This window comes from Hemitrygon akajei, chromosome 5 (genome assembly GCF_048418815.1).
Source record: "Hemitrygon akajei chromosome 5, sHemAka1.3, whole genome shotgun sequence".
NCBI classification, from domain to species: Eukaryota; Metazoa; Chordata; class Chondrichthyes; order Myliobatiformes; family Dasyatidae; genus Hemitrygon; species Hemitrygon akajei.
In genome coordinates, this window is record NC_133128.1 from 48,062,269 (window position 1) to 48,077,191 (window position 14,923).

A 14,923-nucleotide genomic window follows, 5' to 3' on the forward strand; every position below is an offset into this window, starting at 1 on the left:
GATATTTGGCAGATGGCGTTTAATGTGAATAAGTGTGAGGTTATCCACTTTGGGAGTAAGAACAGGAAGGCAGATTATTATCTGAATGGTATAGAGTTGGGTAAGGGAGTAATACAAAGAGATCTCGGAGTCCTTGTTCATCAGTCACTGAAGGTGAATGAGCAAGTGCAGCAGGCAGTGAAGAAGGCTAATGGAATGTTGGCCTTTATTACAAAGGGAATTGAGTACAAGAGCAAGGAAATCCTCTTGCATTTGTACAGAGCCCTGGTGAGACCACACCTGGAGTATTGTGTACAGTTTTGGTCTCCAGGGTTAAGGAAGGACATCCTGGCTGTAGAGGAAGTGCAGCGTAGATTCACGAGGTTAATTCCTGGGATGTCTGGACTGTCTTATGCAGAGAGGTTAGAGAGACTGGGCTTGTACATGCTGGAATTAAGGAGATTGAGAGCAGATCTGATTGAAACATATAAGATTATTAAGGGATTGGACAAGATAGAGGCAGGAAATATGTTCCAGATGCTGGGAGAGTCCAGTACCAGAGGGCATGGTTTAAGAATAAGGGGTAGGTCATTTAGGACAGAGTTAAGGAAAAACTTCTTCTCCCAGAGAGTTGTGGGGGTCTGGAATGCACTGCCTCGGAAGGTAGTGGAAGCCAATTCTCTGGATGCTTTCAAGAAGGAGCTAGATAGGTATCTTATGGATAGGGGAATCAAGGGATATGGGGACAAGGCAGGAACCGGGTATTGATAGGAATTGATCAGCCATGATCTCAAAATGGCAGTGCAGGCTCGAAGGGCCGAATGGTCTACTTCTGCACCTATTGTCTATTGTCTATATGCCCATATGTTGATTTGATATCAGAATCAGGTTTATTATCACCAGCATGTGTCGTGAAATTTGTTAATTTAACAGCAGCAGTTCAATGCAATGCATAATAGAAGGAAAAAAACAAAATAATAATAAATAAATTGTAGTATATGTATATTGAATAGATTAAAAATTGTGCAAAAAACAAATAATATATTTAAAAAGTGAGATAGTGTTCACAGGTTCAATGTCCATTTAGGAAACTGATGGCAGTGGGAAGAAGCTGTTCCTGAATCGCTGAGTGTGTGCCTTCAGGCTTCTGTACCTCCTACCTGATGGTAACAATGAGAAAAGGGCATGCCTTGGGTGATGGAGGTCCCCAATAATGGGCGCTGCCTTTCCTTGAAGATGTCCTGGGTACTTTGTAGGCTGGTATCCAAGATGGAGCCGACTAAATTTACAACCCTCTGCAGTTTCCTTTGGTCCTGTGCAGTAGCACCCCCTCTGCCCCCATACCAGACAGTGATGCAGCCCATCAGAATGCTCTCCACGGTACATCTATAGAAGTTTTTGAGTGTATTTGTTGAAATTCCTAATGAAGTCTAGTCGGTCCTCCAATTACAGTTAAATTTGAATTTCTATGCATGTTCCTGCATTGAGGAAATATATCCACTTTATTTTTTTAAAACGAGCATTATTTGATTCCAAGAACCTCTATATAAAGAGAGTATGTAGTTTAAAATCATTTTATTTCATTTAGAATTCACTAGATGCAAAAGCTTATAAGAAGAGGAGAAATAACTTTTCAGTTTAAAATGTAAATGCTTGTTTCAGGTAACAAAAGTGACTTTCAGTTATTCTTTGATTTCTTTTTCTGGATTTCAGAACTTTCCTCACTGTGTCTTGTAGAATAATGCTTCTATTTTTTTTACTTTGAATGTTATAACATGCTTTCAGTTTCTATATTAAGTCGCTTAACACTCGATCTTAAATAATGATTTTCCGCCAAAATAATTTAATGCTTTGTTTTTTCATTGCACAAGGTTATCATTTACCAGCAACATACATAGTGCAATGGTTTGTGTTGGCTGACATCCTGGTGGAAAGTAAAACAATGCCTATCATGTAGAACTAATGTGGAAAAAGAATCTATGCCTAATGTTTAAAACTAAAATTATACACTTAAGATATTTGAGATTAAAACTGTCCCCTAAAGTCAAAAATCTGACTATAGCAAATGTAGAGTTTAGGTTAGCAGCTTTTAGTGGAATTATCAGGCATTTAGGATATTATCAAATAAACATTTGGTGGGAGCCTTGAGCTGAACTTTTGTTTTACACAGTGTGGTACCAATATGCAAATCATCATATGTCATCTAATGCTGAACAGAAGTTGTCAGCCAAGTTTTGCATGATATTGGACTGTCTACAAATTGAATATAGATAAGATTAGGTTGGTATTGGTTAGATGAGTGCAATATCCACCAGAGCAAATTAATCTTTATATGCTTGTCTTTTTATTCAACTTAAGAAAATAACTGAAATGTAATTTGCAGAGTTTGCCTTAGTTAAAAGGCAGGACGTTTATCTCTGAGGGAGAAGGTTAAGTTTTATAATGTGAGCATATAAACTAGACTGATCCTCCCTGTGCAGTACCAAAAGAATGTCAGATAGTCATATACACCCACTGAATATAAAAGTCTGTTTGTAAAATGTTGATCATGTGACTGCAGGTTGATTACCACTTGTCCAAAATGCTTGGGTCTGGAAGTGTCTCTGATTTTGGAATATCTAATGAGGTAGCTTGGGATCACCATCAGTTCAGACTCTGAATTTATGTGCTACCAGTGAAATCCTTGTCTTACACTTGTTCATCACACATACGTACTTAACAGTAAAAATTATTACATACCATTAATGTGATGAGACTATAATGTGTGCAGGGTAACAAAAGCAGTACAGCAGGATCAGGAGATTACCCGAATCAGCTGTTGAACAACAACAAACAACGGCAGACTTTCCGTCTCCACCTACGATGCTGCATTTTGATTAAAAGGTCACAGTACACTGTATTTGTATTTTACTTTAGGTTTTATGACAAGTTTAAAACTAATCAGCATTGTAGATGTTTTGGTGTTAGATTTTCATGAGCAGTTGTTTTATCTTAAAAAATATTTTTAAATCTCAAAAAATCTAAGGCCATGCCTCTTCTGAAATATTTGCAACCAGCCTGCTGAATGTTCACACTTATCGTCAATTTTCAGTTCATCATGATAGATCTTGCTTGTTTCATGATCAGCATACCATTAAGCGTCAAATTTTCACTCTGCCGACAACAAATCCACCATTTCAATACACAATCAAGATCTTCATTTTCCGCATTATGCACCTTCCCTATTTTTCATTAACTTCTGTTCATTACATATGTGAAGTCACTTCTCAGAACTGTCTCTGGTGCACAGCAACCTGCGCATCGCCTGGGAACCTTCCCAGTACCTTGTAGAATTTTCTACTTGTGTTGTCATGTCAGCACTCAAAAATATTTTGGAATTTGGAGTTTTTCAGATTTTGATTTTTTAGATTTTTGGATAAGGGGTACTCAACCTGTATTACCTCAGCTATTTGTAGATTGCATGCAATTAGGCTGACCTGTGACTCCCATATTACAATAACATTTAAATTATATTTCATTAGCTGTAAAGAATGTCTAGTTGATCTTAGACGCTGAAAGCCACGATGAAAATGATGAAACTTAGAATAAAAAAAGTCAACAGAGTAAGATTTATAAATCAGTAGCTTTTCATTTTAAAATCTGATCTTTTACTTTGATTGCTATGAGAATTTGAAGTTATTTCAAATATTTGTCTCAAATTACAAATATCTTTTTGAAATAACTTTAAACATTTAGAATGATTTTATTCATATTGTAGTTACTTGCTAATAAATGAAAAACATTAGTCACTGTCATCATCGTCGTCATCATCGTCATCGTCATCATCGTCGTCATCATCATCATCGTCGTCATCATCGTCATCGTCATCATCATCATCGTCGTCATCATCATCGTCATCATCATCTTCTGTATTAACTTTTCCTGAGAGAACGTCATGAAGCCATTCTTCTAGTTCATCAGATGATGGTAGATCATCATCATCTTTAATGTCCATCCAGACACTATCAGCCTTCAAGCACAAGATATTAACATTACAGTGTTAATACACAACTAATGGTGTATTGATAGCGTGTTAGAAACTAGCAGCTTCTTGTAACGTGATAATGCTTCTAGATCAGCCAATGCATAAATCCACCAGATAAACTCATTACCAGAAGACAAAGTGATCTTGAAGTAATTCAGTAAAAGCCTTTTTTTAAACTGAAGTCACTGAATCCAACTATATAAAAAAACTATTGTTCCATATTGCATCAATGTAATAATATTTCTGCACCTATATAGCACAGTCAAGGGCACCTTCTACATCACTGATGCAGAATGGCAAAGCATCTATCCAACACCGTTCTGCAGCCTGTACCCAATTGTGTACTCTTTCATTGTGTTATTGCTTTTGCATTTCTCTGTGAATATAAACAAACTCAAACTTCTTTGAACTGAGAAAAACTGAGGTAGAGAAGGTTAATAAGTCAGATCCAGGTGTGAAAAATGAGGAGGAGCATTCATGTATAACAAGCTGCTTACAATGGGAAGCAATCTGGCCAGTATTTTGTGGTAAATAGCAAAACAACCAGAAGGGATCAGAGAAAATATATTATAGGTAGCAAGGTGAAGCAAGGTCTAATAGCATGGTATTACTATTTGGAGTGTAAATGTATTTGTAGCAGATTTTGGTAATGGGATTGATACTTAAAGTGGCAAGATTTACAGGGCTGTTTTGGGGTGGGGGGGGGGGGGGGGGGAGTGTCTTTCAGAAAGTTAGCACAGACCTGGTAAGCCAGCTGGTTTCTTTCTCAGTCTCATGTCATTCTTTCATTATAATACCTGCTTAGGAAGATGATTAATAACAAAATGCTCCTATGTCTTATGGTCTATGGTCTAAAATAATATTACACTTATAACTTTCAGTAAAACATCCATGGTGTTCTTCTTCCGAAGTGTCCCACAAATTCAAAACTTATCTTACCCAGTTGTAAGAGAAGACATACTCAAGACTCTAAATCAGCACATATGTTTAACTGTATAAATTATTGTATCCATACAGGAATTGATTAAGGTTACACACATAACCAAATAAAGACTCCCATATAACTGTAAGTGAATTTGTAGTAATGATCAAACGCAAACATGTTGCTATATAAAATCACAATTAAATCTACCTGTGAACAGGTACCCTAACCCACAGATCATGGCAAAATGTCAGTGTTAACAAAAGATTGGAAGAGAACTCTTAGAATTTGATGGTTCAACTTACATCAGTGACGTTCACCACTCCAATCTGAGGTCTGTGAAGGTTGATCTTGAAGGTTTTCTCCCAGTAAGTGAACAACTGAAATAATCAGAGAAGTTCAAAGTACTGCCACAAAGCACTTGTTATATAATTTGTGTGAATACTGTATGGTATTGGTTCTCACCAGGGGGAAGTCATCAGGGTCGATCCACACAATGCTTAGGTCTGGATTGTTCGTGTTTTCTCTTGCTACCTCTTTTAAAATTGATAGAAATTCATAACCGTCTGTGAAGCCATAGAAATTTCCCAATTATCCTCATGGAAGAAATCTAAATTTTTTTTAAATAAAACAAATAGACCATGGAGACACAATCCTGCTGATGCCAGAATCTGGAGCAGAAAACCAGGTGCTAGAGAAACTCAGTGGGTCAGGCAGCATCAGTGGAGGAAAATGGACTGTTGTTGTTTTGGGTCAAGACCCTTTATCTGGACTGAAAATTAGAGGGGGAAATGCCAGCAGAGAAAGGTGAGGCAAGGGGTGAAGCAATAGGTGGATGCAGGTGAGAAGGGCTAATAGGCAGACGGAGGAGGGAAGTTTCTAATTGATATCAATGCCATATATTTTGTGGAGACAAGCACCAGCTTTGTGCTATGAACTTTGCACCTTGAAATAATTATTTTTAATATTTCACAGTATGATATTAATACATCTGCACTGCAGAGCAGGGCAGCACAGCTCCACAGAGCCAGTTCCGTCCTGATGTCAGGTGCTGATTGAAGTTTACACGTTCTCCCCGTGTCTGCTTTGGTTCTCTCATGTGTTCCAGGTGGTTAACTGGCTACTCTCAACTGCCTTGAGTGGGGCATGTGAGAGAGAATGGGCTATAAGGAATTAAGTGAGGGAATGGGACTGACTGGAATGCTCTGAGAGCCCGTATATGCTTGATGAGTTGAAAGGTTTCCTTATATGTCATAAGAAACATGAAAAAATAGAAAATTCTGCTATATGAATTGCACACATGCATACAGTCAGCCTATCAACTCCTTTAGCCTATAGATAACTGCTGATCTTTGGTTTGAACCTTATTTAACTGCCATTGATAGTAAACCCTTATTTAATAAAAAACCTGTTGACCTTTGCCTTGTTAATTAACCCAACATCCATAGCCTTCTGCGGGAAGAGTTACACTAAGTTAATTTTGCCTGCTGCCGATTCACCCATAACAAAGTACTTTTCACCACTGTAAGCTATTTTGTCAATACTATTATTCCGCCGCAATTCCTATTTTCTGTCCTTTCTGATCTTTTAACCATCAAACCACATCTAGCATGTTAATGTACAGAAACATCTCAAGGTACATATATCATGCATTCCTATTAACACCAGCAGTTTTAAGAAAACTGTGTAATAGAAGCCCCAGATTCCCTCTGGCACAGCACCAAATCTGATGATCCTAACCTGGCAGAGGCTGAGGGAGTGAGTTTTTTTTTGTGTGGGGTGAAGGGGATAAGAGATGGGAGATAACGACAATCTACGATTCTACACATGACCTACTCCTCTGTTTTCTTATGTTCTTATAACTTCGCTTGGGAATCTTTGCTATTAGCTGTTCTGTCACCAAGTATTTTCAAGAAGGGGACAATTTCTTTATGTACAGTGGAAACAAGCGATACAGGGGTTTGTGCAAGAAAGTGGTGCCAAGATAAAAAATCAGACCAAATTCCCACTCCTAAACCTGATTCTGATTCTTCTAATTGGTTTGCTCAAAGTTGAAACATTTCCATGTGTTTTGTGGCTCATAGAAAAATTCTCTAGTATCATAAAAATAAGCTTTATTTGTCACATGTACTTTGAAACACAGTGAAATAAGTTGTTTTGCATCATAGTTTGAGGATTGCAATGGGGCAGCCTGCAGTTATCGCCACTGTTCCAGCACCATAACTGCATGCCCACGTTCCACCAACTGTAACCGTACATCTTTGGAATGTGGCAGGAAACAGGAGCACCCAGAGGAAACGCAAGCAGTCAAGGGGAGAACATGGAAATTCCTTACAGATGCTGCTGGGAATTGAACCCCAGTTGATGTTTGCGGGCACGGTAGAGCGAATGCACTATCTGCTATGTGTCACTTCACTGAGTTAACTCGGGTAGATGGATTCTGATTATTTTTAATTTGGGTAAGATGTCATGTTTTTGAAATAGGGAATATGGTAGCTCAGTCTAGCAGACAGAATGATGCACAACCATAGATCATGAGAAATACAGGAAAGAGAAGCAGAAATTTGAATTCAGATCCTCAGACTTGATATACCATTGAGTAAAATCTGGCCAGAATTTTAATCTCAGCACCAGTTTCCTGCACTAGCCTCCATCTTCAGCAAAGGGCAAACTGAGAGAAAATTATATGCAAGTTTTATCAGAATCTAATGGACAGATTGCTTCTTGGGAGGATCCATGTGGTGAAATATCCCCTTTCTTTTCACCTGCTGCTCTCAGACACATCCAGTTAATTCAGAGCATGGCAGCTGAATGCCAAAGCACTTTTAAAACATTTTAAAATATTCTGTGCAAAGAGAAATTCAATTATTCCCCTTCCTTGTAGGAATAACAATATTTTTAAGTTACGTACTACACAGAGCTGTTTGCCTGGGATACAATAGTGAACCAATGCCAAGTGTTGTGTGGTACTCCTGCAGAAAATACCTTGGGTAAGATGTTCCCCTCTTTAGTTCACCATTTGAATGTGTACTCTATTCTTAGATGCAAACATTCAACACCTGATTTTAAATTCTGGCAGCATGTCGCACAGCGAGATGTAGGATGGCAGCTGAACAACTGTCAGCCAGAATTTCCTCTGCCTGCCTGCTCCTGATCAAATTCAGGTAAGGACATCAGTTATTTTGCACAAATATAGATGCCCTTGGCATATTTAATTAACCATTCAACCCAGGAAATGACTAAAGAGACAGTTCTGACTAAAAGTCTGAAACCTGAAATGTTAACATTTCCTGTTAACATTTACTACTACTGACCGGTACATCTCTGGACTGTGGGAGGAAACTGGAGCATCTGGTCACGAGGAGAACGTACAAACTCCTTACAGATGATGCTGGAATTGAACTTGAAGCTTCGGAATGCCCTGAGCTGTAACAGTGTCACACTAACTGCTACCCTACTATGGTGCACATATTTTAAAACTATCTACATACATAAAGTTATCTTTATAAGTGTAGATAGTTTTAAGACATGTTTAATATATATAGAATTTTTTAAAATATGCTATAGATTACACATGCTTCAGTTTGTTAAACTGCTTTCATCTTTCTTTGGGTTGCTTTGAGTTCAGTTTTGAGCAGAACATATACATACTGCAGTAATTACTTTGTACTGACTTACTGATGCAGCAGAAAAATGAAAGGGAAAGTCAGAGAAAAAGTATTTATATAGATTATAAATTATTAATAATTTACATGTATATTTAAGCAAGTTATAAATGATCAAGCCGTAAAGGATTGCCAAGAGTAGTGGGAAACTTTAAAAAGTAACAAAGAGCCACTAAGCGAGTAATAAAGAAAGAACGAATACGAAAGTAAGCTAGCACAAAATATTAAAACACTAAAAGTTTCTACAATTATATAAAGCAGAAGAAGGTGGCTAAAATGTAGGTCACTTGGAAGACGAGAATGGGGAATTAATATTGGGTAATGTGCAAATGGCCAAGGTCTTAAGTGACTTATTGTGTCAAGTCTTCACAGTGGAAGCAACGTCTTACATGCTAAAGAGAGCTGCTATGGGTGCAGGTCCTCGATACAGCTGTCATCATTAAAAAGTTACTGCTGAGCAACTGGTGGGGCTAAAGGTAGACGAGTCCCCTGGGTCCGATGGAATGTATCAGGGATGGAAAGCATCCCAGGGTGCTGAAAGAAATAGCACAAAATATAGTAGCGGCTTCTGTGACTGCAACTGTCATGCCACCGTTTAAAAATGGATGTAGGCAGAAGGCAGGTAACAATAGGCTAGTTTGCTTAATATCCATAGTTAGGAAAATGCTTGAAGCTATCATTAAGGAAGAAATAGTGAGACATCCGGAAAGAAATGGTTCCATCAGACAGACACAGCATGGGTTCACGAAGGGCAGGTCCTGTCTGACAAACTTACTGGAGTTCTTTGAGGATATAATCAGTGCAGTGGATAAAGGGCAACAGCTGGATGTTGTGTACTTGAATTTCCATAAGGCATTCAATAAGGTGCTGGATAAAAAGCTTACGCATAAGATAAGGATGCATTGATTTGAGGGGTAGTGTATTAGCATGGATAGAGGATTGGTTAACCAACGGATGATAGAGAGTTGGGATAAATGGTTGTTTCTTTAGTTGGCAGTCAGTGCTGAACAGAGTACCACAGGGATCGATGCTGGGCTCACAACTAGTCGGATTATACATTAATGATTTGGAAGAAAGGGCTGAGTGTAGCTTATCTAAGTTTGCTGATGATCTGAATTGAATGGAAAAACAAAGTGCACAATGATGTGAGTCTGCAGAGAGATACAAATAGGTTAAGTGAGTGGGCAAGTCTGTCTGGCACATTGAGTACAATGTTGGTAAATGTGAGGTCATCTACCTTGGAAGGAAAAAACAGAAGATCATGTTATTTCAAAGGTGAAGGCTGCAGCATGCTATTGTTCTGAGATATTGAGAGTGATGGTGTATTAATGACTAATGTTTGGTTTGCAGGTGCAACAGGTTATCAAGAAGACAATGGCCTTCATTGCTAGAGGTACTGAATTTAATTACAGGGAAGTTAAGCTGTAACTGTACAGGGTACTGCTGAGGCCACAGCTGGAGTACTGGGTGCTGATCTGGTCTCCTTACTTGAAGAAAGATATACTGGCTTTGGAGGTGGTACAGAGGAGGTTTACCAGGTTGATTCTAGAGATGAGAGGCTTAGCACATGAGGAAAGATTGAGTCACCCAGGAATATATTCACTGGACCTCAGAAGAATGAGAGGAGACAAGAAACATATAAAATTATGAAAGGGATAGATAAGATAGAGGCAGGAAAGTTGGTTCCACTGGTAAGTGAGACTAGAGTTAAAGGTCATAGCTGCAAGGTTCAGGAGAGTAGGTTTAGGATTGAGATGAGGAGGAACTGCTTTTTCCCCAGTGAGTATTGAATCTGTGGACTTCTCTGCTCAGGAAAGCAGTAGTGGCTACTTTATACTTAAAACATAATTAGATAGGTTTTGCATAGTGAGGGAAATAAGGGTTAAGGGGACAAGGCAGATAGGTGGAGTTGAGTCCACAGCCAGATCAGCCATGATCTAACTGCACGACGGAGCAGACTCGAGGAGCCAGATGGCCTCCTCCTGTTCCTCTCTCCTAAATAATAAATAAGGCAGAGGGAAGGTGAGGTTAAATCAAGAGTGTTGATGTGAGGAGAAAATATGCATTGGGTTAACCAGCCTTTACACACGCTAAGATTTTATTTTTCAGCTTAAATAAATTTACCTGGATCTTCTTCTTCAGCAAAAGCAACAATTTGGATTCCATCCATGTCATCCTCCTAAACAGGAAATAAACCAAAAACAAAATGTTGTGCTGTATTTCCAGTCTGTGTCTTCCATTTTCATCTATTTAATCTAATTTGTTGCCACTGCCAGTCTATTCCTCAATACAAGTTGTGCCTGTTATTCTTCTCTTAAGATCTTTCTCCCAAAGAAAATGAATTGAACTCTATTTGTTTACTGAGATACAACGTGAAACAAGCCCTTTTGGCCCTTCAAGCTAGACCATCCAGCAATCCCCGATTTAACCCTAGCCTAATCACGGGACTGTTTACAATGACCAGTTAACGTACTAGCCAGTATGTCTCTGGATGGTGGGAGGTAACTGAAGCACCTGGAGAAAGCCCACAGTACAGACTCAATACAGATGACATCAGAATTGAACTCTGATGCCCCCAGCTGTAGTGGCGTTGCGCTAACCGCTACACTACCTTGGCACCCACATTTAGTTTCACACCTTTACTAATTACTAGAAAATCATTAATTTCACATTTGCCTTACCCATGTCTCAAATACATCTTCTGGACGTAGTTTCCGGAGAGTTGATCTAAAAACAGAACAATCACACTTTCAAAGACGGTTACTATGCTTCAGCATTACTAATTGGTGAGGCAATATGACCTTGTTTCTATTAGTAAGGATGGAGCTTCACCTGGTCTTGTTCATACACTACCTCAGCAATGCTGAATATAAGACTACCAGTCAGTTAGAAAGCAAATCTATTATCCAATTGGGACCACCAATGATGGCCTAGTTCTTCAGAACTACCTGAGAAGGACATTTATAAACCCCACCTTTACTATTTACAGAAGTAAACACTCCACTCCAGGCAGAGTTGTCTTTAAGTGAAATTGCACATTGCAGCTTCTCAAATATCTACCTTTTGTGCTCTTGAATAAACTCCACAATTTCTTCCTCTGAATAGGGTTTATCAGGAATAGTGATTGAGTCACCCATGAAAGGCTCGTAAAAATCCACCTCATTCATCTTCAGTGAAAATTTCTTCGCAACCTACCCGGGGAGAACACAACAAACAGACTAATGAGCTTAAATAAAAACCACATGAACAAATACTAAGCATCATGTTGACACACTGTAAGTGAACAAAGGAATTCATAGATCACCTAAGTAGAAGCCCAAAGATACAAAGCACAATGTAAAGTTACTTCACTTCGTTGAGAGCAGCGGGTCTTTTGATTTCTTATATTTTGAAGTACTTCCAAGTAGAAGCGTCCTTCAGAGAAAAAGACTGTAAGTTCACTACATTTATAAATACAAAATATGTTGAATAGACAGACTGCAGTTGTAAGTCATTGTGTTGTAGACAGCTAAAATCACACGGTGAGATGCAAAAAGAACATTTTACAGCTGCCTCAGGGAAATTTTGAAAGATCTAATTATTACATCAGTTGCACTTAATAATAATAGACACTGCAACAGCATCCTCTACTGTTATTATCTATGATTTCAGTCTCTGAAACCGACATGTAAGCTGTCCTTGGGGGGACGGGGGGGTGGGGGGGTGAACCCGCTAAAAGCATCTGGCCTGGAAGGGGTACCTGGCAACATACAAAAGATCTATGCTGGTCAACTGGCTGGTGTGTTCGCTTTAACCTCTCACTTCGGCAGTCTGAGGTACCCACCTGCCTCAAGCAGGCTTCAATCATACCGGCCGGTGCCCAACCTCGATGACTATTACCCTGTAGCACTTACATCCACTCTGATGAAGTGTTCTAAGAGGTTAGAGAGGAAACATATCAACTTCTGCCCGAGAAGTGACTTAGATCCACTCCAATTTGCCTACCAGATCCACAGCAGATGCCATCTCATGAGTCTTCACTCAACACTGGAACATCTGGACAGCAAAGCTGTATGCATCAGGATGCTCTTTATTGATTACAGCTCAGCATTCAGTGCCATTATACCCTCAAAACTAATCAATAAGCTCCAAGACCTTGACCTTAATAGCTCCTTGTGCAAGTGAATCCTGGATTTTTTTCACTTGCAGACCCCAGTCAGTTCAGATTGGCAACAACATCTCCTCCACAATCTCCATCATCACAAGGCACTTATGATTGTGTGGTTAAGCACAGCTGCAATGCCATATTCAAGTTTGTTGACAACACCACTGTCATAGGCTGAATCAATGCTGGTGGTGTATAACATATAGGAAGGAGATTGCAATTCTGGCCGAGTGATGTCATCACAGCAACCTCTCACTCAATGTCAGCAAGACCAAGGAACTGGTCATGGACTTCAGGAGAAGGAAATCAGAAGTCTATGAACTGGTTCTCATTGGAGGATCAGAGATGGAGAGGGTTATTAACTTTATTATTTCAGAAGACCCGTCCTGGACCCATCACCTAGATGCAATTACAAAGAAAGAACAGCAGCACTTCTACTTCCTTAAGAGCTTGCGGAGATTCGGCATCACATCTAAAACTTTAACAAACTTCTATAGATGTGTAGTGGCGAGTATATTGACTGGCTGCATCACAGCCTGGTGGGGAAACATCAATGCCCCTGAATGGAAAATTCTACAAAAAGTAATGGATATGGTCCAGCCCATCACGGTTAAAGCTCACCCAACCATTGAGCACATCTACATGAAACACTGTCACAGGAAAGCAGCGTCCAGTAACGGGGACCCCATCACTAGGATATGCTCACCTCTCGCTGCTGCCGTCAAAAGACAGTACAGAAGCCTCAGGACTCACACCACCATGTTCAGGAGGAATTACTACCCCTCGACCATCAGGCTCTTGAACAAAGGGGATAACTTCACTCAATTGCACTTGCCACATCAGTGAAATATTCCCACAACCAATTAACTCACTTTCAAGGTCTCGATATTTATTGTTTATTTATTTATATTATGTTTTTCTTCTTGCATTTGCACAGTTTGTTGTCTACTGCACTCTGGTTAAATGCCCCGGTTGAATGGTCTTTCACTGATTCTGTTATAATGACTACTCTATGGATTTGCTGAGTATGCCCACAGGAAAATGAATCTCAGGGTTGTATACAGTGACATACATGTACTTATTAAATGTTGAAATTGAACCCGCATCCACCACCTCTGCTTGCAGCTTTTCACACTCTCACCATTCTCTGAATGAAGAAGTTCCCCCTCATGTTCCCTTTAAGCATTTCATCTTTTCCCCTTAACTCCTGCCCTCTAGTTGTAGTCTTACCCAATCTCAGTGGATTAGGCCTGCATGCATTTACCCCATCTATACCCTTCATAACTTTACAAACCTCTGTCAAATCTCCCCTCGATCTCCTAGCTCAAGGGAATAACGTCCTAACCTATTCAACCTTTCCTTATAACTCAGGTCCTCAAGTCCCAAAAACATTCTCGTAAATTTACTCTGTACTCCTTCAATCTTCTTGTTACAGTATTGTTCCTGTAGGTAGGTAACTACAACTGCACACGATTGTCCAAATTCGGCTTCACCAACATTTTATACAACTTCAACATAAGATTCCAACACCTGATTTATGTTATCCTACGTACAACAATTCACACTTGTCGGCATTAAATTCCATCTGCCACTCTTCATCAGATTTTTTCCGCTGGTCCAGCTCCTGCTGCAAGCTTTGATAGTCTTTCTTGCTGTCCATTACACCCCCAATCCTGATGTCATCCACAAATTTGCTGATACAGTTTACTAAATTAACATCCAGATTGTTGATATAGATGACAAACAACAAAGGACTCAGCTCTGATCTCTGCGGCACTCCACTATTCACAGGCCTCCGGTCAGAGAGGTAACCGTTTGCTACCATTCCTTGGCTTCTCCTGTGAAGCAAATGTCTACTTCAATTTACTACTCTAACCCTAATGCCAAGCAATCGAAACTTCTTGACCAACCTCCCATACAGGACATGGTCGAAAGCGTTGCTAAGATCTGTGTAGACAACATCCAGTGCTTTTTCTTCATCAACTTCCCTGGCGACTTCCTCAAAAAATTCTGTACCATTGGTTAGACATTTAAGAGGCATTTGTGCAAGGAGGGCCGGGGCTTGGAGTGTTATGGGCTGAACGCAGGGTCAGTTGTGTCAAGGGGCTTGTTTACTCCGACTCTAATCAAATCTTATCAATGTTTGTAAATTAAATTTATCCTTATAAGTTAACTCTTGGAGTTCTTGT

At 39.5% G+C, this 14,923-nt stretch overlaps 1 protein-coding gene across 1 annotated transcript in view; it reads right to left on the reverse strand.

The window, feature by feature from the left end:
• Positions 1-3,573: 3,573 nt before the first annotated feature.
• Positions 3,574-14,923, reverse strand: part of LOC140727748 (calsequestrin-2-like) — a 30,168-nt gene continuing 18,818 nt past the window's right edge. Inside the window, exons 7-12 of the mRNA XM_073045466.1 lie at positions 11,651-11,781; positions 11,272-11,317; positions 10,715-10,769; positions 5,391-5,491; positions 5,231-5,305; positions 3,574-3,988 (exon numbers count right to left, since the gene is read on the reverse strand). Of these exons, the coding sequence (XP_072901567.1) occupies positions 3,761-3,988; positions 5,231-5,305; positions 5,391-5,491; positions 10,715-10,769; positions 11,272-11,317; positions 11,651-11,781 (636 nt within the window). The 3' untranslated portion in view covers positions 3,574-3,760. The remainder of the gene's footprint in view (positions 3,989-5,230; positions 5,306-5,390; positions 5,492-10,714; positions 10,770-11,271; positions 11,318-11,650; positions 11,782-14,923) is intronic.